Source organism: Lepidochelys kempii, chromosome 11, assembly GCF_965140265.1.
Source record: "Lepidochelys kempii isolate rLepKem1 chromosome 11, rLepKem1.hap2, whole genome shotgun sequence".
Classification (NCBI taxonomy): domain Eukaryota; kingdom Metazoa; phylum Chordata; order Testudines; family Cheloniidae; genus Lepidochelys; species Lepidochelys kempii.
This window is the reverse complement of record NC_133266.1, coordinates 26685530-26709827: the sequence shown is the minus strand read 5'-3', so window position 1 is coordinate 26709827 and position 24298 is coordinate 26685530. Positions and strand designations below refer to the sequence as shown.

Below are 24298 nucleotides of genomic sequence, written 5' to 3'. Positions count from 1 at the left end.
TTAGTGAAAAAGTTTTTCCTAATATCCAATCTAAACCTCCCCCACTGCAACTTGAGACCATTACTCCTCGTTCTGTCATCTGCTACCATTGAGAACAGTCTAGAGCCATCTTCTCTGGAACCCCCTTTCAGGTAGTTGAAACCAGCTATCAAATCCCCCCTCATTCTTCTCTTCTGCAGACTAAACATCCCCAGTTCCCTCAGCCTCTCCTCATAAGTCATGTGTTCCAGTCCCCTAATCATTTTTGTTGCCCTCCCCTGGACTCTTTCCAATTTTTCCACATCCTTCTTGTAGTGTGGGGACCAAAACTGGACACAGTACTCCAGATGAGGCCTTACCAATGTCGAATAGAGGGGAACGATCATGTCCCTCGAACTGCTGGCAATGCCCCTACTTATACATCCCAAAATGCCATTGGCCTTCTTGGCAACAAGGGCACACTGTTGACTCAAATGTGTAGGAGAACTTCACAGATCTTCATGTGGCCCAGGCAGGAGGGAATGCTATGGCCCTAAATTGCTAGAATACCCCAGGGAACACAGAGCTTGGTTGGTTACTCATAGGAATATCTGACTGGAACCTACTTTTGAAATGTGTCAGGAGTTTGAAATCTTGACTTATTTTTCAATAAAACAGCCTTTTAAAATAACCCATTCCTGATAAAATTAGAAGATCCAGCTCATGTATGGAATAAATAAGTCACTGCATGATTACTGACTGGCCAGTGCCCTTTCACCTATCACCAATGCCCTACATTGGTGAGGGTACAAAAACACTTCACAGGACAATGTCCCCACTCATTAAAACTAACTGGGCTGAGAAAATCAGGAAGTATAATAGTATAAGCAAAATGTTGGTTTTTTTTTAAATTCATTAGAATGGTTCTCTTTCCTGCAGTACCAGTGGGTCTTTAACATACCATCAAAAACATCTAGCCATGTCCCTGTCTTTCGTCTTGTGGACCCAACATTTTAATTCCTCAAGGAGAGTGGGATGATGTTACTCTTTCCTGTGTTTATGTTTTCACACTTTTCAATCTGTATATATACATACTGGCCCAAATCCTTCCTCAGTTATTACCAATTTTTACTCAGACAAAGTTTCCTTTGCCTGAGAAAAGGGAGTTTTGTCACTGCGTAAAACCTGACTAAGGATTTCAGGATTTGCTCCTGTCTTTGTAAGGGGAATGTTTATAGATTTTGCCTAGCTCTGCAGAGTTCATGCAAATTATATGCTCTCATTATTTAACACGGACCAAATTCACTTAAATCACTAACATCAGTGGGAGCAGGAGTTAGCCCATAATCCTCTTTACCTAATGCTTAAAAGGATCACTTCCCTTTTTTCTATGAAACAAAGCAACATGAATATAGCAAAGGACTGATCAAAAATAGAGACATTACAATTTTGGTGATGTTGTTCCTCCTGTTGTATGTGTCAGACTTCTGGCTAAGAGCAGAAGATTTCTGCACAGTTTTTACCAAAGCAGATAGCTTTTGCTCCTAACCTTGTGGCCTTCATGTTTTGAATCTATGCATCCAGTAGACAAACAGTCCTCCAGTGGCACACAGCGCTTAGTGACAGATATACTTTCTCCACCAGCTTCCAATATGTGTTGAGTGTAGCAATATCTTGTCCCTAGAAAGAGAGAGAAAAGCATGTTTGGGTTTGGACAAATTCTATTTATAATTCATACTTCACAGAGTAGTTGTGATCACATTCTGGAAATATGGATGCAATCAGTAAGTAAAGAAAGTCATGGCAAAGACCAAAAAAATGGAAGAAATATACCAAATTCCTATCCTAGATCAAAGTGTAAATATATACACACTAGTGCTGTAAGCTCTTATACAGCTCCTCAGATCTCAAACATCTCTGAAACTTTTAAAGTTTTGATCCATATCATAGAGTCATAGAAGATTAGGGTTGAAAGAGAGGTCATCTAGTCATATCTAGATATGGATCCAAATATCATGGGTGAACTAAAGAGACCTCCAGACTCTGAGCATTTCAATATGGATCCAAGTCTAAAAATCAATAGCTCAGGACCTAGTGCTAGTTTATAGCACTGCTAGCTAAAAAAAAAAAAAGTATTAAATTCACACCAATTGCAGGAATTCGCCATTCACGTTTTGTCCCTAAAGCTGACCTTTCATGGCCCTTAACATCAATGTATATGGGTTTAAAGATTCTCTTCCACTAACTTCATGTACATGCTTTCCTTCCTCATGATTGAGATCACTGCAAATGCGAGTCATCCTTCCCATAGTCCATAATCTAGACAGAGGACTGAACAGGTGGTCAGGAATGCCTGTCTTCTAATCCTGGCTCTGCCACCAGCTAGCTGTGTACTCTTGGGCAAGTCACTTAGCATCTCCATACCTCAGTTTCTGCACCTATAAAATGGTGATTAATGCACTTCCCTACCATACAGGGAACTTATGAGGATTAACTAGCTCTATGTTTCCCAAACTGTAATGAAGTCAATGACATCCTCCACTATTCCCACTAGGGGCGAGGGTGTTAAACACCTTCACATCTCAATTTATACATCTTCTACGCCTTCCCTTCCCCCTGGCCAGTCCTTTGCACCCTTCTCCCACCCCCACAGGAAGCTGTACCCCACCCTTTTGGAAATGCTGAACTAGCTAATGTTTTTTAAATGCTCTGAAAATGTAAACCATTGTGTGAGTGATTTAAAAAATCATAATTGTCTTCAACTACAAAGGGAACAGAAAGCCACTGGGCTCTAATTTCCTATTTCTGTAAGATGATAGCAAAATAATATAAACATAGGAAACGTTTTTTCTCATTTTTATGTCCTGCTTGGTAGGTAGTGATGAACATCCTGCCTGCTTTCATGGGGGAAAAAAATGTGTAATTAAATTAAAGTGGATGTTCTTGTGCAGCTGTTATCTTTAACTGGAAGAGAATCTCTCAAACTTTTCCCTTTTTAGGTATTCATCAACTACAAAGAGAAGGATTATTGAACAAATGTGTTATTAGTTAACACGGGCAATAAAAATACCAAATGTTTGTCATAAGTTTGGCCAGCTCTGAACTTGAGTGGTGATACCCATGACAAACAGACTTGAGCATTTCAGATCTCTGACGATGATCTAACAGACTGCCTTTGCTTAAATCTACAGTCACTACAAATGCAAGACTTTTAATATATATTCTACTAAGAGGTCAGAGCCTAATTTTATCAGATGTTGAGCGCTCTCTACTCCCACTGAAGGTGACTGGACTTGAAAGCACTCAGGCCCAGATCCTCAAAGATATTTAGGCACCTAAATCTTATTGAAATCAATGGGAGTAAGGTGCCATTTAATACCTCAGCACCTCACAGGATTGGGCCTCTAGAGTAAAATCCATTCCCAATAAAGCAACAGAACAAGGCCTATGCATGTACCACTTTAGCCTCACATAAACCTTATCTGTTGCACAGAGCCCGTGCTGTCCCTCTGCACAGGGATGAAGTTCACCCTTTATACATATCAGCTGAAACCCATTTACAATTCCATGTTTCTAGAAGACACCCCAATATAATGCACCCACTGGCTCTCTTTAATAGGAGTTTCATTGTGATTCACAGACTTACTTTGGGCTGAAAAAGTTTGATAAGGAACAATATTTTACGTAGTTTTTTTGAAAATATTCTAGGTCATAACCAGTGAGATATGTGCATTTGTGTGTCATATGAGACCTACCCTTCCTCTCTTTCATAAATACTTCTTAGGTCATGAACATCTCCTGCAAGGTGAGGATCACCCTGAAATCCTGTTGAAGTCAGTTGGAATTCAGGGGCTCTGCAGCTTGGAGAATCAGCTCCCTAGTGAGCAACAAACTGTGTTTAAGTATTACTGAGGGTCAGATCATCCAAGGCACCTAACACCTATTAAAATCAATGGCAGTCAGGTACCTACGTATCTTTTAGGATCTGGACCAGAGTGCCTGGGTGACAACTGAGAACACCTGGCACTTCTCAAGACATGCTCAGTACCTCGCAAGATTGAGCTCTCACAGAGAAGCATTGCAATGCTTGCATTTACCAGCTTCCATCTACATGCACCAGTGAAGATGCTCTTATCATCCCAAATAAAAGTCTTTTTTCCCTGGATTCAAAATACATGCATACAAAAACACTCTCAAGGGACTGAAGTAAAGTAATGTTCTTTGTGCTTTCTAGCCTTTTGTTATATATTGCCTGTTTTCCCAGTGCAGGGTAAGAGCAGTGATCACAGCTGATAAGATGAAGGCATACCTTGGGTTTATATAGAGGACAAGAGGCAGCCCAGAGCAAAGATGAGTGTAAAAGTGAAATAGATAAATCTACATTACAGTTAATACCTTGGAAAGGTGAGAGCTTTGGTATGCTGAAGCTGATGGGGTCACAGGTAAGCAAATGGGCTGATGGGCCTGCCCACTACATAAAGTTAAACCAAATAATCAAAGAATTCATAATGGAGTCAGTGTCCTTTAGCTGTGCATCATCTCTTTGGCACTAAGGTGTCCAAGGCAATGTAGGAACTGTGACATAACCAAGAACAGAACAGAGTTCTCCTGTTTCCCAGATACTTGCCTTAATTATAAGATCATCTCATATCAAGTTAAATTTTACCCAAATTTTAAGTTGTGCAAAAAAATGAATTTTTAAAAAATAATATATGATTTAGAAGTTGAATATGTTTCTTTAAATACAGTTTCAGTTAAAGGTGGAGCTCGTACTGCCACCTATAGTTAAGGTTGCTCAACACTTTCCATTATACGACCCCGTTTTCAATGACTTATAAGTTTATAAACAGTTCAGGCTAAAATTTCCCAGGCTGGATGTCTGCCTCAGAAAGAACTGTGTTTTTTTTTTTTTTTTAAGTTTCAACAAAAATGCTTCAGTCATTTCAGATAATTAAGATTAGGGGAAAATCTGTTGTTTTGTCCATGTTAAGAGAAATTCTTTCAACCATTCTGTCAACAAGCTCTGGCACCTCCATGCTGTGCCATTTGCCATCACAATGAAAATTCGCCTAAATTTGATCAAGTTATAGCCTCTGGAAAATCTCCGTTTGCACATGCTCAGTAGACATTTGTTAGAATTTGGTAGCAAGTTCTCCAAAGACTCCATCTCCACTGAGCATGCTCAATCCCCTCACAGCTCCTATGAGCAACTGGACTGCATATGTCTATCCCCACAGAGTGATTGAGCATCCTGAAGCCTCAAGTGCTGAGCAAGCATTTCCTTCCAATTGCTCCTCCCAGCTGCTGAGAGCTGCTGGGGTGTTGGGCACAGGGAGCTGTCTTGGGAGAGAGGGACAGGATTTAAGTGGGGATGGGCTAGAAGAAGAGGGGGCAGAGGCTGGGATGTGGTGGGGGAGGGCAACAAAAGCCAGAGTGCAGGGGAGTTAAACAGGCATAGAAGTGAAGGGGGCAAGAGATGGGGCACTGGAGGGGTGGTGTTGGATGACAGCAGAAGAGGGAACAGGAGCTGGGGCTTGGGTCTGTTAGACAGTAGCAGAAGGGAAGGGAAGCAGGAGCTTTAGGAGGTTGGATAGGAGCAGAGAGGGCTTGACTTTCAGTTTTACCATGCTTTTAACATAGGATTTTTAGATGTAATATGTATACAGGATCTGACAGTCATAACCATGACGCTGCTTCAGATGGCACCTATCCACTTAACAGTTTGCCTCAGTTGTCAGACTCTGCTCAGTAGCCATTCAGGAACTGAATATCAGGAATACTCCTAGTGCTGGGTCATAACAGAACTGGATAACTAACCCACTGTGCTTGAGATGGGCCTACCCAGAAGAGTGGGCAGGCTAATGTACAATGCTAAGGCATGAGCCCGCACTCTTCTGCACTCTAGCAATTGCTGTCAGTCATTCATGTTCACTCCAGGGGTTGTTCATGTTTTAATAATACACTGCACTAATCTTTAGTTATGCAGAAATGTGCTTTCCATGGTAACTCTTGCATTTAAGCTCCTGTGAAAGTGACTTAATTTTTTAAAATATCTATTTAACTAAAACAAATTTTCTATTATTTTTTTAAATGCAATACCGAGAATTTTCTTATCTTGCAATATCACATAACACAAGCAGCCCAGAAAAGGCTCAGATAACTGCAGAGCAGGAGGTGCTGCAACTTTACTCCTCTAACCCCCCCCGAGATAAAATCACCAACCTATGGAATGAGTAAATAACTTCAGGTCTTCACAATTAGCCTGGGGATCAATTTTCAGTTATAAGGTAAATTTTTAGGCCTGTTTACTAGAACTGTGACATGAAATTATTTTTTCTTCTTTCAATTTGTTTAAAAAAACTGATAAATTAGTTTATTTTGAAATGATTTGCTTGGAAAGTTGGAGATAAAAAAACAAAAACAAACCAACAAACACACACAGACACTGATTTTGCATCCAGAAGGAACAAATACAGATCACATCTGACTTTCCTTACAATGTGAACTGGTAAAGTTTTCAGCCTGATTCTGACGCATGTAAGCCAATAGCACTGATTCATTTAGTTACACCAGTGTAACTCGACTGACTCAGTGGAGTTATTCCTGAATTACAATAGTGTTAGAAGACAATCAGGACCAACAGATTTACACCAGTTTAAAATCAGTATTAAGTGATAGCAGAATTAATGCTTCTCTCTCCCCCTTTCTCTCAAAAAAAAAAAAACCCACACAAAAAACAAAAAACAAAACAAGACAAAAAGAAAAGGAGGACTTGTGGCACCTTAGAGACTAACCAATTTATTTGAGCATAAGCTTTCGTGAGCTACAGCTCACTTCATCGGGTGCATAAAGTGGAAAATACAGTGAGGAGATTTATATACACACAGACCATGAAAAAAATGGGTGTTTATCATATACATTGTAAGGAGAGTGATCACTTAAGATGAGCTATTACCAGCAGGAGAGTGGGGTGGGGGGGAGAGAAAACCAAGGTGAAGTGAGTTGTAGCTCACGAAAGCTTATGCTCAAATAAACTGGTTAGTCTCTAAGGTGCCACAAGTACTCCTTTTCTTTTTGCGAATACAGACTAACACGGCTGCTACTCTAAAACAAGACAAGCTACACTTTGTTCCATCTCTCAGACTTTCCTTTGCATCTGTTCCAAAATCCATGGTCATAAATAAAAAATGCCAGTGCACGTTATACTTGTCATTTCTGCAAGCAACAGCTCATGGAAACTACTCCTTCCTTCTTCCAAAGAAAGAGCAACTCTGGCCTTGGCCCTTTAAATTTTCTACTTGTTCTGCAGAAAAGGAGAGCTGTTTCTTACAAGAATGCAGTGGAAATCACCTGCAGGACAGGAACACTTTAAAGAGCCAGAGCTGTAAAATGGAGTGTGTTGCATGCATTGCTGCCCAACACCAAAGTAACACCGTGCTGTCTAGGTTATTATTTTCTATTCATTCCAAAGAATGCCACTATAGGGAGGTGGCACACAAGGACATTGTCTCAGCCTCTGAAGATAAAAAAAAGTAGAGCATATAGTGAATCTGAGCTTGGTTCAGGCTGAAGTCCAGCTACAAAGTACACTGTTCCCAATGTACCTTGATAGTTTTAGGACTAAATGCTCCATGCTATGTGAGCAAAATGCCATCTGATAACTCCATTCTACGAAGATTTGGGTTTCTTTGTTCTAAAGATAAAAAGATGGATTTGAATTTCCACCTGGTCGATTCCGGGCTCCAAAATCCCATATTCTGTAAATACGTAGTGATCCTGCTGTGGTGAAATGTAAGAGAAACCAAGCATTTTTAAAAGCAGATAAAACAAACAAGCTTTAATACAAGGTAGAGTGGCAACAGTAGTTCACAGACATACCATCAAAAGCTGGTCTGCATGAGCCTGATTAACGAAATAAAGAGAGTCACTGGAAACATGATTTCCAAAAAGAAAGCAATTGGCATTGCCTAGCTATTGGCTTCCCTTTAATGTCTGAACCAGTGATTCTTTGAAGCTGGGAAACATTTTTATTGAAAGCAAGCCTTGCAGTCATTCTTTTGTGTCTGATAGACTAGTCTGCAGATTGTTTTTAGCCACTATCATCATTGTCAATTATTTAAAATAATGTGTATTCCTGCCAAAACAGGGTGGGAACTGCTACTATTGCCATCATTTGACACAAGCTGTTCTGATCTTTCATTGTTATTGAAGTTACATTAATTTAAACTCTTAAAAAAACAAATTAAATTCAGAAGGATTTCCTGCATCTCTTTGGTTTAGTCTAGGGACACAGGATGGCTGGTCTTTGCTATTGGGACTATTGTCTTTTGGTTTCGGAGATGCATGAAAAGCACTGACTACAGAAGGCATTTGCAATGGGCCAATCACCACCAAATCTAGGTACATAATTCAGAAAGATGCTGGATGAGAAAGCTAAAGGACATTATTAAATATATATTAAGTGCCGATTGAAAAGAACTGGCTAGATGAAGGCTGCTTTCCAAAAACATCAGCTGCTTACATCTTGAGTTCTGTAGATTCAGTTGCAAAAGGTCAGTCAGCAATATTTCTTGACCATTGTAAACTTCTCTCTGCAGCTCCTTTATTTTGAACAGTTTCATGAGTAACTGTCAGGGCCAAATCTGGATCCCCTATGAATGGCTCAAGAAAATGGACTTAGTCAAGGGGACTTGTACCGGTTTTAGAGGAAGACGTACACCAGTGCGGGTATCTAGCAGCAAAGTGGAGGATACTCACACACCTGTTTTGCTGTGGCTGGACTATGATAGTTTATACCCTTGGGCTTCCCCTATATATGGGAAGGATATGCTTGGCCAGTGGATCTGTGTAGTGTTGATCACCTGGCCCTGCCTGTCCCTCTCTCAATAGCACTGGGGAGAGAGACACCATGAATAAGGCTCTGTGCTTGTCACAGAGGTCATGGAAGTCACGGATTCCGTGACTTTCCATGACCTCCGTGACTTCTGCAGCGACCCAGGCAGCTGGCCCGGGAGCCACCTGAGCACCTCGGGCAGCCCCTGGGCCAGTCCCACCAGCTGCTGCTGGGGCAGTCTTGGGCCCACCCCCAGCAGCAGGAGTTTGGGTGGGTGGGAGCTTAGGGCTGGGGATTGGGCTGCGGGGCGGTGTTTACCGGGGGGGGGGAACCTCTCCAGAAGGGCTACAGGAACTCCCCTCCCTCAGCTCCTAGCTCCGCCCACAGGCACCACCCCCACAGCTCCCACTGGCCACAGTTCCCAGCCAATGGGAGCTGCAGAACCGGGGTTTGGGGGAGAGCAGAATGGAGGCAGCACATGTAGCTAGGAGCTGGAGGTCGCTGCTTCCCAGGAGCCGGGCAGGAAACCTGCCCCAGCCCTGCCAACCCCCCACCCGAGCACCTGCCGCACCCCTCAGGCTGTGGCGCCCCTCCTCCCCCAGCACCTGCCACACACCCCCAGGCCATGCCCCCCTAGTACCCACCACACCCCCTAGGATGCTCCTCCAAGCCGCCCCTCCTGTCCCCAAGTTTTAGTCAGAGGTATATAGTAGATGTCATGGACAGGTCACAGGCTGTGAATTTTTGTTTATTGCCCGTGACCTGTCCATGACTTTTACTAAAAATACCCATGATGAAAACGTAGCCTTAACCATGAAGCATTGCCTGTAGTACACAGTAGTACACAGTCCCCTGGTATCTCTTCATAGCCCACTCTCTGCTCCCCATGCTAGGCAGGCTAACTATGGGACTACATGGCCCCACCAAGGCTAGAAGGATTTCTCCCAACACACAAACACAAGACAAAATGAGGAAGAGCAACAATGAGAGACAAATGGAGTGTGAAGGTGATGTTATATAAAGGATGTCAGCGTGGGCAAGAAATGAAAGATGAAAGCAGGAAGCAATTAATTGAGAGAATTAGGAGAGACATTCAGAGCACGGAAGAGAAAATGAATGAAGAGAAGATAAAAAGCAGAAAAGGGCACCCACAGAATTTGGATCCCTGTCAGGATTTCAAAGACTTCAAAATTTCAGAGGTATGCAGATCTGTTGTTCTGCGCTGTGCTCAATGTCAGGCCAATGGGAACAATTAGAAATGAGGCAAGATTTTTAAAAAATAAATAGTTTTCCAAAAGGTGGAGTATACCTTTGATTCAAAGATTCTCACAACTATCTCTAACTAGAAATCATTTCTACTACCTGACCAAAACTGGTCTCCAGATCTGAGCTGCTTTAGTTTGATTCAAATTTATGTTAGTTGATTTTCTATGGGAGTTTTGCCATTTTGAGTAGAATTATGCACAATACTCTCTCATTATATACTATCTGGTGGATGATAACCCTGCCCCCCCCCAAACAAATCAAGACTGGTTCTTTTTCCTTGTATGAAACAAAACTTTCCCTCCCAATGTTCTTGTGGGTTTTTTTAGTGTTGCTCCCTGGTGTTCTAAGGGAACGCAGCAGAATACAGAAGTCTCATTTGCAAATTAATAAATATTTTCCACACTCTCCAAACAGGATTCTGTTACATTTCATGCCATTCCAGAGAGTCTTCCGGTCCAAGGCCAGGTCCTGTGCCACTTCCCCTGGCACCCAGGCCCACCCACTACTTCGAGTTCCAGCCACGGTCTGCACAATCTCTAACCTTGCTGCTCTTCCTTGGGTTGCTTACTATCCCACCTCCCACAGGCTTTCTCCACCTTTCTAGATGTAGGCAAGGATCCCAGGGCTTCTCTCTCTCTCCCTAGGGCTTTGTCTACTCTACCACTTTTGTTGACAAAACTTTTATTGGTCAGGGATTTGAAGAGAAACACGCCCCTCACCGACATAAGTTTCACCACCAAAAGCACCCATGTGGACAGCGCTGTCGGTGGGAGACGCTCTCCTGCCAACATACCTACCACCACTTGCTCGGGGTGGTTTAATTATGCCGGCAGGAGAACTCTCTCCCGCCGGCATAAAGTGGTTACACAGGAGACCTTACAGAAGTGCAGATGCACTGGTACAGCTGTGCCGCTGTAAGGTCCGTAGTGTAGACATAGCCTTGGTTTCCTCCTCCCCTTCCTCCCAAGCCCAGAGAGTGACTGACAGCTTCCACACTGTAGCCCCTTTCTGCTGGGAACTTCCTGGTTTCATACCTTATCCATCTTCTCCCCTAGCTGGGCTTTATTAGCCAGTAGTCATTTCCAATCATGCCAAACTCTCCACCAGGTGTGGCCTATAAGCTTAATTGGCCCCATCTGCACCACCATAACCCCTTCAGGGCTGGTGTGGGGTGAACACCTCATCACAGTCCCATTTCTAAAAGTGACTTACATACTTGGGAGCCTACGTCCCACTGACACTTAATTTCTGTTTCAGCTGTGGGAGAACATGGGGATCAATTAAAGCTCTAAACCCATCTACTGCAAAGGGAAGTGTGAGCGTTGGATGCATCATTTGTATCATCCACCAACCTTGCTTACAATAATTGAGGCTTACGGGTATGAATAGCCATCACCTGAATTCAAATACTTTTGGAGAATAATGAAAAGCATAGGATCATTGAAATGTAGGGCTGGAAGGGACCTCGAGAGGTCAGGTAGTCCATCACCCTGTGCTGAGGCAGGATTAAGTATATATAGATCATCCCGGGCAGGTGTTTGTCCAACCTGTTCTTATAAACCTCCAGTAACGGCGGGTGTTGGATACCTGTGCATGTTATCACTTAAATGGGACTACTTAGGCATTTCCTTAACATAGATTTAATCTAAACAGATAGCATGGAGCTAATTTACCTTTTGGACAATAGATATCTGGAGCCCATCGGTTGCATTCATAATTGTCTGCCGCCTTTTCACAGGTGAAACATTTAAATCCACCAGGATATGGTGTGGCTGAAAAATGTAAACAAAATTAATTTAAACTGATGATCATTTAGCCAGTCTGTACCATGCTTTTTAAAGGCACCATGATAATACTCTTTTTTAAAAATGTATTTGCTGCTAGATATGTGTGCCTCAGCCCCATCATAAATTGTTCTGGATTTTAAAATTCTGGAAGAACAAGTACAATGGCCCAGTAAAACAGTCATACTCAGGAAAATTGCCCACAGCTGACCTCCAGGGGAGTTTCATCTGAATAAGAGGTATGGGATCCAGCCCCGTAATTGCATTTGCTCATTCTCTGTGCAAATATTATTTCACAGCAGTATTCAATACTGTTACTCCAACATCACTATTAACAAAACGTCAGCTGGACTAAATACTTCTGAAATCGGTCTCACAGAGGAAATACACTCACACTTTTGAATGCCGACTGATCTCCCAAATGGAGAAAACATCAATTTGCTGAACCTCCAGCTATCAGTAATCTGCTAGAGTACAAGTTATTTCGCCAAATGTGAAACGAAGTTTTAAAGTGCTCTCTTGGCAAGACCTCTGCAATATATCCTAAATGAATCCAAGTAAATGGATTTTTCCAGATGCTGCCATCTCTCAGTACAATGCCCAGAAACTAACCAAAGAACAATAGGTGAAATGTACAATTGGCACAAAGCCAAGGCATTATGTGGGGCAATAAAATGGGGATAGTATAAATTAAATTTCACTCCATCTCATTTCAAGCAACCAATGCAAGATTCAGTACAATACCTCTATAGTCACTGTTCCAGTCCAAAGACTAGAGTAGTAACCACTGCACACCCTATACAGAGGTGTTTGGGGCCCTTGAATCAACAATCCGTGGCCAGTCCCTGGATCTCAAATGTACTTTGAATACCAACCTATATGGAGTTGGTATGCATCTCTGAAGGCTGGTCTGTCCCAAAGCCCAAAGAGCTTGTATGATTTAAGGCAGTGGTTTTCAAACTGGGGAATGCAAGGCACTAGGTTGCGGCGGCTCTGGTCAGCACCGCCGACCAGGCCAATAAAAGTCCCATCGGTGGTGCTGCCCAGCTAAGGCAGGCTAGTCTCTACCTGTTCTGACACCGTGTTGTGCCCTGGAAGTGGCCAGCAGCAGGTCTGGCTTCTAGGTGGGGGGGGCCAAAGGGCTCCGCACGCTGCCCCTACCCTGAGCACTGGCTCTGCGCTCCCATTGGCCGGGAGCAGGTTTAAGACAATCTGCAGCTCACCTATTTGCAAAGGTCTAGGTAAATGCTGTGTTAAACTTTGATTTTGTTGGACACAAAGCATTACATGGCACCTGACCAGATGTAATCTTCTGAAATTAAAACATAGGCCAATTTGTATTAGCAGAGACTGTCACAAAATATAGATTTTCTCCTCTATATGCAAAATACAAATCTGCCTATGAAATGATTATTAATTCAGTTTTGGCAAGCAACCCAAATGAGAGCACAAAAGTACTCCAAACTCTTCTTTATGGCTGTCTTCAGGCCAGCATCCCAAAACATATTCATCTCACAAGTGTCCAGGGATTGGGGGGTTTATTTTAAAAAGTAAATGGCTCCTCTGGATATCAAAAGGCAGGAAGGGTTCTCTGGAAATAGCTTCTAGACAACAGAGATGTGTGGCTAGACACACGTGTGTGAACACTGCTTCTTGTAGTAGACCATTAACTAATACTATATCTGATAAAACAGGTGAGCAAAAAGGAGAGACTGTGGAAGTTCCTGAGCTGCATGGTATTTTCTTTATCTTCAAAGCACTACTGGAGTAAAATAAAGTTTCAAACAGTTGTTGCCACAGCTGTGAGTGAATCTCATTTGGCTCTTGATCACAGAAGTTAATAAGCTCCATAGACTGTGTTTCAGGACATAAGGCCTCAGTCCCTCAGGAAAGGACGATTCTAAAGAAAAAACCAACCTCACGGTGCCCCGTAACTGCCTGTAACTTTATCCATCCATTAACTCCCTTGGTCAGCAGTGGTTCACTTTGTACCAGCTTTCTTTGGAAGACTACTGTGGAGATTTAGTCTTTGTTCAACATACACTAAAAAAAAAAAAAAAGGCTACATTTCTCCAACAAAGATGTTTGTTAGGGGTGCGCAAACACATTTTGCCTAATTTCAAACCCACTAGAACAAGTGTGGGTTCAAAAGTTTGACTCACAAAGTTGATCATCATCAGATTCCATTAGTGCGGGTGAGGGGGGGAAAGTTGGGTGAAAAAGGAACACAGAGCAAGCAGAATGAAAAAAAATACAATGAGACTGAGAAACTAATGAAAAATACATGCAGCATCTTATATTGCTATCGAAATGAAATGCCTTAAGGACTTGGTTGTGCAACCTTTGCTCATGTCAGTGAGCACTTAAATGAATAATCACAGTGATTAAATAATTGCTAACCACAATAAGTAAGACCTGCATAACTGAGTCCTAAATTGGGCAGCCTCTAGTGCCAGTCTAGCTCCCTTCTGCCCCTAAACAGAGCTGGTTGAATTTTTTTTTTAAATTGTCAATAATAGTTTTTGTTCAAAATTTAACTTTTGATTAAAAGAAACCTGAAAATGGTTGGGATTTTCAGTCACCTCTAGCTCCTAATACATAGGCTTCCCTTTAGCTCAACAGATATTGGACCAGACCTTTAGCTGGTGTAAATTGGCACAGCTCCACTGACTTCACTGACTCTATGCCCATTGACACCACCTGAGGATCTGGCTCATTATTTTTAATGACTCATCCTTGGGGCAAATGGATTTAAATTATATGGGCATAAGGACTGCAACCTCACACTAGAGCCAGAACCCATGAAAGAAGTTCACAAAATCTCAAGCTCTATGAGCTTCACCTCATTTAATCAATCAAAAAAACCAGAGGCTCAGAAAATTAACAACTTAGTGGCTGAGGAATTGCAGGGATAACATCCTTTCAGCTCTAGCTGAATGCTTTCAGTGTGGCTTGGTCAATGGTAACAAAGTCATTGCCATCCGACAGCTGTTCCCTGGCCCCTGTGAAGGAAATTAGTGATCTTAAACCATTTCCTAGGGACAGGTGGTCACGCTACCAAAAATTAAAAAATAAAAATAAATAACTATTGTTGGCAGAGAGCTCTTCGTAGAGAAATCAAAGACTGAGGACCTAATCCAAACTCACTGAGTCTTTCCATTGACTTAATAGGTTTTAGCCCAGGCCTTGATGAAGGACGGAGCCTTCACAAGGTTGAGCTGTATAGGCAGGGCCACATTAACAGGCGTCTACTGCTGTTGCTTGGGGTGCACCTGTTCTGTGATCAACAGTCGACTTCAATCTCCAGGGCTATCAATGTGGCACCTTTCCTGAGTGCTGTAAGTTGTGTTTTTATTTCCATGAGTCTATCACAAAGGACAAAAGTTGCCTATAAAAGTGAACTATGCTTACCTCAGCTGTCTGCCATTTACACACATTAGTAAAAGAAAATAATTGTCCTAACAGTCTGTAGAATTGAAACATAGGTGCAATGCTAGACTGGGGAATGAGATACTCAGTAAGCATTGAGGATAGCTTCACGTTATAAACAAGTGCCCCCATTAATCCCCTTTGCCAAATCCTGGGTACTTATGGCCCACACCTTGCAGCCTATTGAGCACTGCTGAAATAAATCTAGAGAACCAAGAACTAGCACCTGGCACTCACATTTACTCCACACTGAGGTAGGGAGGCTTCCACATAGTACTCGTTATAATACCAAGAGATGTTCAGCAATGTAAGCAAACCTCCACTGCCATACTGAATGGAGACATGGTGAGCAGGCGATAAAATGGGTGTGTCAGAGCCCGACAGAGTGGGACCACAACATGAGCAGTGAATGCCAATGATGTGTGTACCAGCCATTTTCACTACCAAAAGTAGTGAGTTACTTGAGTGTGCTGAAGAGCTGCACTTAGAGGAAACAGAGAGCAGAGACAGCCATGATGATCAGATGCTGCTAGAAAAATGTGTCCTAAGTTTACTGGGAAACAGTATCCCAAGGCCAACTGCTCAGTGCCTCATGACACGTACTAGCCAAAAGTGTTTCTGCCATCCCATTAGTCTGTAATGCCAATCCCGGTAGCTTACTTCACTTTATTAGACTCTCAGTAACAAAGTATCAGATTCAGCCATCCTACCAGTTGTTCAGTGCTGCTATCGCAGAGCTTTCATCTGAACTCCAGAAGGATCAAGCCCTAAGTATACATTGAGCGAGGTGACCTAGAAGATCCCTGAAGATACCTGTCTGGTCAGCTTTATTATATCATTTCAATAGCACAGGTAGTTTGGCTTTTAATCGTTTGTTGTCATGTAAACTGACCAAGAAATATTCTTCTGACACAAAGTATATTGTATGTACACACATATAAAACATACTTCCTTTCTATTTTAATAACTTACTTTCTTTAGTGCAGAGGCTAACATTACAAAAAGCTACATATTCCTGAGCTCAAACTACCCGATGTTTCTGCTGTCTGAATTCAGGGTTTTTTCTTTAAGCCTTGGCACAGTGACATCCTATTTTAAGCATGTGAAATGAATCTTACTTGAAGGATGAAGGTAGATAATATCTTTCACTGTGAAGTCTCTAGGTTGAACTGCTTTCAGACAGTCAGCGATCAGGCTAAGTAGCAGAACCCAGGCCAGGGTAGGCCAGGATTCCATTGCAGAGCGGGGCCTCACTCATACGGGTTTCTTGGGAGCACGCTTTCTTTATAATTGGAAGAAAAATGCACCTATGATACAAAGAAGAAAAACAAAGAAAAGTGAAAATATTACAGCTACTGTCTCGACAGCCCATCCAAGGGCCAATCCTCCTCTCAGCACACAGCCCAAGTAACCAAGCTGGGCACTAGGGAGTTGTGCAGAGGCCAGGAAAGAATTCTACTTGCACCCTAAGGCTACAGCTGCAGTAGCCCTCCTCCCCTGTAGTTGTGGATCTACCACCTCTGCCCCCTCCTTCCGTCCATCCCAGCCCTCCAAGCCCTTCTCTCAGCTGAGGCACAGGGACCTCCTCAGAGCTGTGCTCTGCTAGAAGCAGCTGTGGAGCTGAGTCCTGACTGCAGCGGAACCAGTCTATTTGCACTGCACAAAGTTTTGAGCCAGGATCTGAGAACTTCAATGGCATAGATTCTAGTGGGGTCAGCAAGCTCCAAAGCACACATGGGAGAGAGTTTTGCCCCTGAGCGAGCAGCAGGACAGCTGTCATAATCTCTGGCTTCTGCAATGCTACAACAAGGTAAGTTTAGATTGCTTGGTAAAATTCCATGTGACCTTTACTTTGTAAACAGGGATACTGTCATCCCATTAGAAGCAGTCCCCTGAAAAATCCCAGGGTGATTTTTATCGCATCTGAGTTATAATGAGATCTAACTAGTTCTATCTTAGAGACCATTGGAAAAGTGCCAGACTCAGACAATAAGAAATCCAGTGAGGAAATTCAATAGAAGATTCTTGTTAGCAGTGTGTGGTCTAAGGCACATTGGAGCAGCTTCTCTTCGTACACCTGTTCTTGGGAACCAGAAGGGCTTTAGGGCTCAGTATAAAGAGACTGACATTAAGTTGTTGTAGTCGCTGGTAATATGCCATTATGTACAACACAGCTCTTCCCCAGATCCTACCCTCTCACTAAAAACACATACAAGTCATTGCTTCTTCTGTCCCTATGGAGTCCTGTGAAGAGCTAAGCATCTTTGTCACAAAAGTGGCTTCTCAGTGATTCCATCCACAATTCAGCAGAGCAATTAAACATGTGCTTAGGTCCCTTTGACATGCTTCAGGGCTTTGTTGACGCAAAGCCTCCGTCCCTATGTCACCCTCTCCTTTGCAGGCAGTAGCTTTAGAGCACAGGCAGTCTCTCCGGAAGAGGTCCTTGTCAGGCAGGACAACAGCTCTGCCTCTTTTGGCAATAGTCTCACTTCCAATGTTGATCTGCTACCATTGAAAGATCATATGAATCTGCTGATATTCAACCACCAGAAAAGCTAAAAGTAGATTTCCATGTTTGTTAAAACTATGCCAGTAGCACTGTTATTCAAAACAGTGGGCTAGACCCCCAGGTGTGCCTAGAGCTGCGGTTGGTAACCTGCAGAGGGGACATGGTTTTACATCATTGCTCCACAACCTCCCACTCCCCTATCCTGAAGGGTTTGGGGGCAAACCAGCCCCCAGTCCAAGTTAGAGCAAACCCAGAGCTACTCCAATTTGTCGAAATGGACAGTGGTTCCCAAAGGAATAAAAAAAACACACTGCACGCACAATTCTCCCCCGGGAGAGAGGATGAGAGAAAGAATGAAGTACATGAGACAGATGTTAGTCACGTCATTTCATGGTCTCCTGGAACCACTCAGATACGACACTGGTTTAAGAATCAGAAAAGCATAGGAGCCAAGCAGCTGTCCAGGACAAAGGGAGTGTATCATCATCTCTCCTTTTCCTTGGCATGAATACCCTCTTTGAAGAGGGAGGAGAGGATGGTATGGGTGTAGGCAGCAAAGTAGTCAAAAAGGGTATTTTTTTAAAAAAGAAATTTCACAAAGTTTTTCATGATTCTTTCCCTCCCCTCTTCCCATTTTTCGTAGCCAGCTCCATGGTTTTTGTTCATTAAAGTTATTACTATTTTATATGTGGAAATTAGGACCACTCATTATCACAGCTGCAATGGGTCCATTAAAGGCCCACTCCTGAAGCCCAAATACAAATCCATAGAGCACAACCACAGAAATTCACACCTGTTCAGATACCTATATAAATAAATCTGTAGAAACTGACTCCCACACCTACATGCTGGTACACACATGTATTCATGTGTACACATCTAGCATGCACGAACACACATACTTTCACATTATTTATTATTACAATGGTTGTTTAGTGGCTAGAGACCCCAATTAAGATCAGAGCTCCAGGGTGGTAGGTGCTGGACATACACATAAAAACAGAGTCTGCAACATATCGTTTATAAGGTAGCTAGACAAAGCTAGGGAGAAATGTATGATATATTGGCTCTTCTGTAACAACATTCACTTTTTAAGAAATAATACATTTCTTTTAGAGTTCCCCTCTCTTTTAAAAACTTGTTATGGAATGAATACACACATTTTATGTCATCCATTTTTTTGTGCGCAAGCCAGCAAAAGGAATAAACATCAGAGAGTTAGGCTGAAAATTTTATTCACACAGGTACACACACATGCGGCAACACATGCACTTCCCTACACAAAGATACACACACAGTCTATGCATGCACACACTTGCCTACAGAGACACCCAGCCAGGAAGGGAGGAGGGTGGGCCGGAGGGGAAAAGATGGGGGGAGGAGGTGAGGAGAGAGGATGGGGAGGGAAAGAGGCCAAGGACGAGAGCAGAGTGGGGTGAGAGGAGGCAGTGAAGGAGAGAGGAAGGGGTGCGGGTGGGTATGTGGGATGGATGGGGTTGCAGGGGGAGGCAGAAGGCTACAGGTGCATGAGGATGTGGGGGGCACAGGGACATATGAGAGTGCAGCAGTGTATGGAGGTGAATGGGATGCAGGGCTTACGGGGGTGAGGAACATAGGGGTGGCAGCTCTGGGTGGTGGAGAAGATGGATGGGAGAGTGCTGTAAGGGGTACAGGGCTAGGATGGGTAGGTGTGGGGGGCAGGGTGGGATGAGACGGGAGACGGATGCAGTGAGGGGGGTGGGGGTGCAGCCCCATTCCCAGCACTCAGAGATGGGGATACATACCTCTAATTCCTGGGTGCCGGCGATGGAGCGACAGACTGTGGTTTGCTGCAGGGCACGCACCGCAGCTCAAGCCCAGCCACAGGACGAGCGCGAAGAGAAGAGGACCAGCAGCAGCGGGTTATGGAGGAACTGCTGATCTAAATCTGCTGGGTCCTTAGGGAAACATGCTGTGTAGACTGGCTGTTCCCCAGCTGCACCCCCTCTCTGCTCCTACATGCCTCACCACAGATCCCAGCTGAGCAGTGTCCACGTGGAAGTGTTCTGTTCGCTTTTAAGGGGGAGCGGATGGTGTGGTCACCACTCAATACCTTTCCACTCTTTTGTTCTGATCTGAGCAGACGTTTTCTCTTTTGCTCCCCTCCACGGTGCAGAAGGAAGGGGAGTATGGAGCCTACAAGAGTCACTATATAGCAGTTTAACACAAAGCCTGTATCCAACACAAACTACAGCAATGCTAATCAGAGAGGCTGGGGGCAACATTCGAAATAGAATCTGGATTGAGTTTGGGCTAAGGTTCGGGGTTTGGGTTTGAAGGCAAATGCAAGACAGGGTTTGGATTTACTGTCACAAAGCAAGACATAGAGCTCAGAGTTTCTGGCTTGTGGTCACTCAATTATAGCACACTGGCACAACACAGAGGGAATTTAGGTGGACAGATGACTGTTAACCAACTAAGGGTTTTTTATTTTAGGACATCAGATTTTATCACCACCATCCTAGTGAAAAGAGCCATGGATCTTCTATTCACATGCATCCACAAGTGTCAGGATTTTAGTTTTAGGTCTAAATTATACACATTTAACTATCACAACATATTTGCTGTACCACGTTTATTGTGAATTGTCATGGCATTCTACTAAACACAGTCCAAATACCTTTCATTTCATTTGAATGTCAAACTAGTTTTAGTTGAGTTGTGTCTTTGAACATTATGTCCATGTGATAAGCAAGTTCTCGGATAGAACACTGTACAAACAAGGCCTGGTTTTCATCCCATCCCAGTTTTACTCCAGATTTATGCTAGAGTGAGAGAGAGGTTCACCAGATTTATTTTCATGTCAAAAATCCTGCATAAAATGGACAGTGGAAGAGATTTCTCTCACCTTTTAACTCGATTGAGTTTTCCATTGCCCTATCTCCCCTAGCTAACTTTTTATGTAGGAAACAGGATGGGTGAAGCTGTTTATTTATTCAGACTGCTGTGGACTTCACATCATAATGAAATAATGATATTTGGTATTTTGATCTAATGGCATATTATCAGTAAATGCAGTGCATGTGTTAAGAGCTGGTCAATAGCTGGTCTAAACTACGGTCCCGAAGGACTCATTTCAGTGCTGAGATTCCTTCTCCACTGCCTTGTTTTTCTTGTGGTGCACATATCCTAGAGAATGCATGGAGCAGACTGAAGCAATATTAGATTCAAGTTTCTTCCAGCTCCTAAACTTGGTCACCACAGGTTTGGTGATGCTTAGATACAATAAAGTTGATTTAATATTCTTCTCTGGGACATTCTGAGGCCTTAGTTCCATTCTATGGTAGTAAGTATATCTGTATTGCACATTAGATTTAAAAGCACAGCATAGTTCCCCTTGTGGGGGGGGTCCCCTAGAGGAAGGAAAGTAATTTCTGCAGCCCTATCAGCACTTGTTTCTGCTATTTAGGAGGTTGTCCAAATGCAGTAGTACTTTGGCATATTTAAATCCATGCTTCAAATGTAAACATTTTGCTGTGAGTTGTCTCCTTGCTCAGTACCCTACACTCCAGAAAAATTCAAGATCTGTATCCGTACAGTGTTTATTACCATTCATAATAAACCTAATGCTAGTGAAGAGGGAAAACTTGTTCTTTAACATTCAAAGGGACAAAGGAACCCTCTGTTTTAGTTTCACTTTGCTTGATATGTTTCCCTTACATAGATACTCAAAATAAAATGTGAAGGAAGAAGAGGAGACTCTCTTAAAGTTAAGAGCTTACGGGATTAGTTTCACAATTCTCTGCAATCTGATTGGCTTGAAGAAGAGGGGTGGGAATCTGGGTTGTACAATAACTCAGTGGTAATTTCTCTTAGTGAAGGAAAGAGAACCTTCCTCAAAAAGCAAAACAGAGGAGGGGAAATATTAAGAAGATTGAACTGGCTGGGTGAGGAGGGGGCAGAGCTAAGGGAGCCATGTTTGCTGTGGGCATACAGATGGACCAGTCTAAGGCCTAGAATGGTAAATCAGAGTTTAGGGTGAGAAGGCCAAGAGCAACACATTGCAATATAACCGCTTTTAACTTAGCAATAACCATATTCTGTGCTAACAAATCCTCAACCATCAGTTCCAGAGTTTATGAGCAACCCAGATACTGTAATAAACTAATTAACAGGAAGCACCCCCAACTTACCATTTAAATAAACTGTTCAGATGGTTCACACTGACTGTTTTTTCTAAAAGGAGAAAGAAAAATTGATCCAAATTCCTATATGAAACCTCTTTAAAAATATGTATTGCTCAAAAAGGTACACTTATAAACTTCATACAGATATTTTCCCCAAGCAATTTACAAATTTTGATAAAGATTAATATAAAATAATAATCAAAAATCCTTGTTTGCAGTTAGGATGTTCCAGATCTGCGTAAGCTAACTTTCATTTCTAGCTCTGTTTCTCTCAGGCTCACTGTGGTAGTCACCAGGGGTGTGCACAGGATCAGCATTTAGATGAATATCAGAGGGTCTGACGTTTTCATTTGCTCAGATTTGGAAACAGCTTTTTTATTAAAATGGCATGAAATCCATAACAGTGAGGAAAGCAGATAACAGGCCTATGTGGTGCATTAAGCTTTGTTGCTGTAACCCTGAGAAGAAGGAAATGCCAATTTCCATTTATTTTATTTATTTATTTATTTTATTTCCACAAATGTGTATAATCCAGAAAAAAAGTCACCATTAGAAACAGAAAGGAAATAAAATTTCACTCCCAATTAAATGAAGGAGAAGAGAAACAGTTACACTTGGTGTGGTCTGAAATAGCACAGCCCCTTGCCCTGCACACTTAAAGCCCTGATTCAGTAAGGTACTTAAGCACATGCATAACTTTGGGACTATTCACATGCTTAAAGTTACTCACATGCTTAAGTATCATGCTGAATCAGAGCCTAACTGACTACCTGCTGGCATTGGTGTATTGGTCTGAAACAAAGGAAAATCAAATAAAAGAGAACTTGTAATTGCATAAAAATACAAGCTGAGTGAGAAAAGACTAATAGCCTGACCATGTAAGGTATGTAAGGGGAAAGGAGAGGAAACAGAGTGAATGTATCCTCAGGCCAAGCTTTGCTAGTGTACTCCCCAGCACGGCCCAAAGCCAACGCTCAGGCAGGCAAACCCTACAAATACCGAGTACAAACAGAATTATAATGGACACTCAGTTGCAGCCTTAACTATGGAGTGATAGGTATATTACATAGGGGTAATATTTGTGTTTTGGTTTTTTTTACAAGTACACTTACACACACACCCCAGTACAAAAGCTAGCCATTTATTTAGGCCCCTTGAACTCACTCCACCATCCCCTACACATCTCCAGTCATTCTTTTGCATCTGAAGACTGGTCTATACACATATTCCTAGAGTAATGGATCATTTTCTTCATTTTTTAAAGATTTATTTAAGTTTTAAGAAAAAAGAGAAACACCTGCATAGGTACAACAAGAAAAAAGATTCTTATAAATATGAAGCCACGTTTGTTTTAAGAAGTTATTGTGATACAATGAAATATAGTTGATTCACATGTATCAGCAGCAACTGGTTTTACAGAATAAAAAGCAAAACTTCGAAAAAGAAAAGGGCTATACATGATTCAACACGCAGTTTACATACAACATTTAGTATTAGCTATTCAACAAAAGGCATGCATAAACAATGCTTTCTTTGTAGTTAAACCAATGTAAAAGAACAGAAAAATGGGGGATGTCCCTGGTATGTAAAAAGAAAAAAATATGATGTAGAAAAGGAATTTTTAACCAGCCTAAAACAGGCATGTGAGGTGCTTGCTGGTCTTTTTCAGCAATAATCCAAGAAGGGGTTGCATTTTTTTGATACTAATCAAAGTCTCCAGGTTTAACATGCCAATCTTCCCCGTAAGAGGTATGGCTCCAGATTTTCTAGAACCAACTGCTTATTTTAGGCCAATACTTAGACCTCCAGTTAACTGCTAGTAAAAAACTGATTGACAGTATCATAAACTCAGTGACTGTCAAGACTGTGATAAATTTCAACCGAATGTCCAGGATACACAAGTTCTGGAAACCAGGCCAATTGTCTATTTGTAATTCATTATTTTTATCTGTGAACATTCCTTTTAATCTGTAGATGAGAAGCAAGAATGGATGTGTTGAAATGATATATGCAAATATCATCTGTCTCCATTTCTTGTGTTTGAGAGGGATTTTGTTACAATAGAGGAGTTAAAAGAAAACTCTGTATTCCATAGCAGTCAAATGCAAGAATTCCCAAACAGAATGAGGGGGGGGAGGGGCAGGAAGCACAATATGACCAGTATGTGGGGTGCAGGAGAGGGCTTGGGGCTGGGGCAGGAGCTTTGGCGTGGGAGGGGGTTTGGGGTGTGGGCTACGGGAGGGAGTTCAGGGCTGCAGCAGGGGATTGGGGTGCAGGCAGCGCTGACCTCAGGCAGCTACCAGGAAGTGTCGTCATGTTCCTCCAGCTCCTAGGCAGGATCTGCTCCAGGCAC

At 42.5% G+C, this 24298-nt stretch overlaps 1 protein-coding gene across 2 annotated transcripts in view; it reads right to left on the bottom strand.

Annotated features, from left to right (window-relative positions):
* Positions 1-24298, bottom strand: part of LYPD6 (LY6/PLAUR domain containing 6) — a 66616-nt gene that overhangs the window by 3870 nt on the left and 38448 nt on the right. For both annotated transcript variants that reach the window (XM_073304729.1, XM_073304730.1), the window contains exons 2-4: positions 16389-16577; positions 11731-11829; positions 1508-1638 (exon numbers count right to left, since the gene is read on the bottom strand). In XM_073304729.1, the coding sequence (XP_073160830.1) occupies positions 1508-1638; positions 11731-11829; positions 16389-16506 (348 nt within the window). In that variant the 5' untranslated portion in view covers positions 16507-16577. The remainder of the gene's footprint in view (positions 1-1507; positions 1639-11730; positions 11830-16388; positions 16578-24298) is intronic.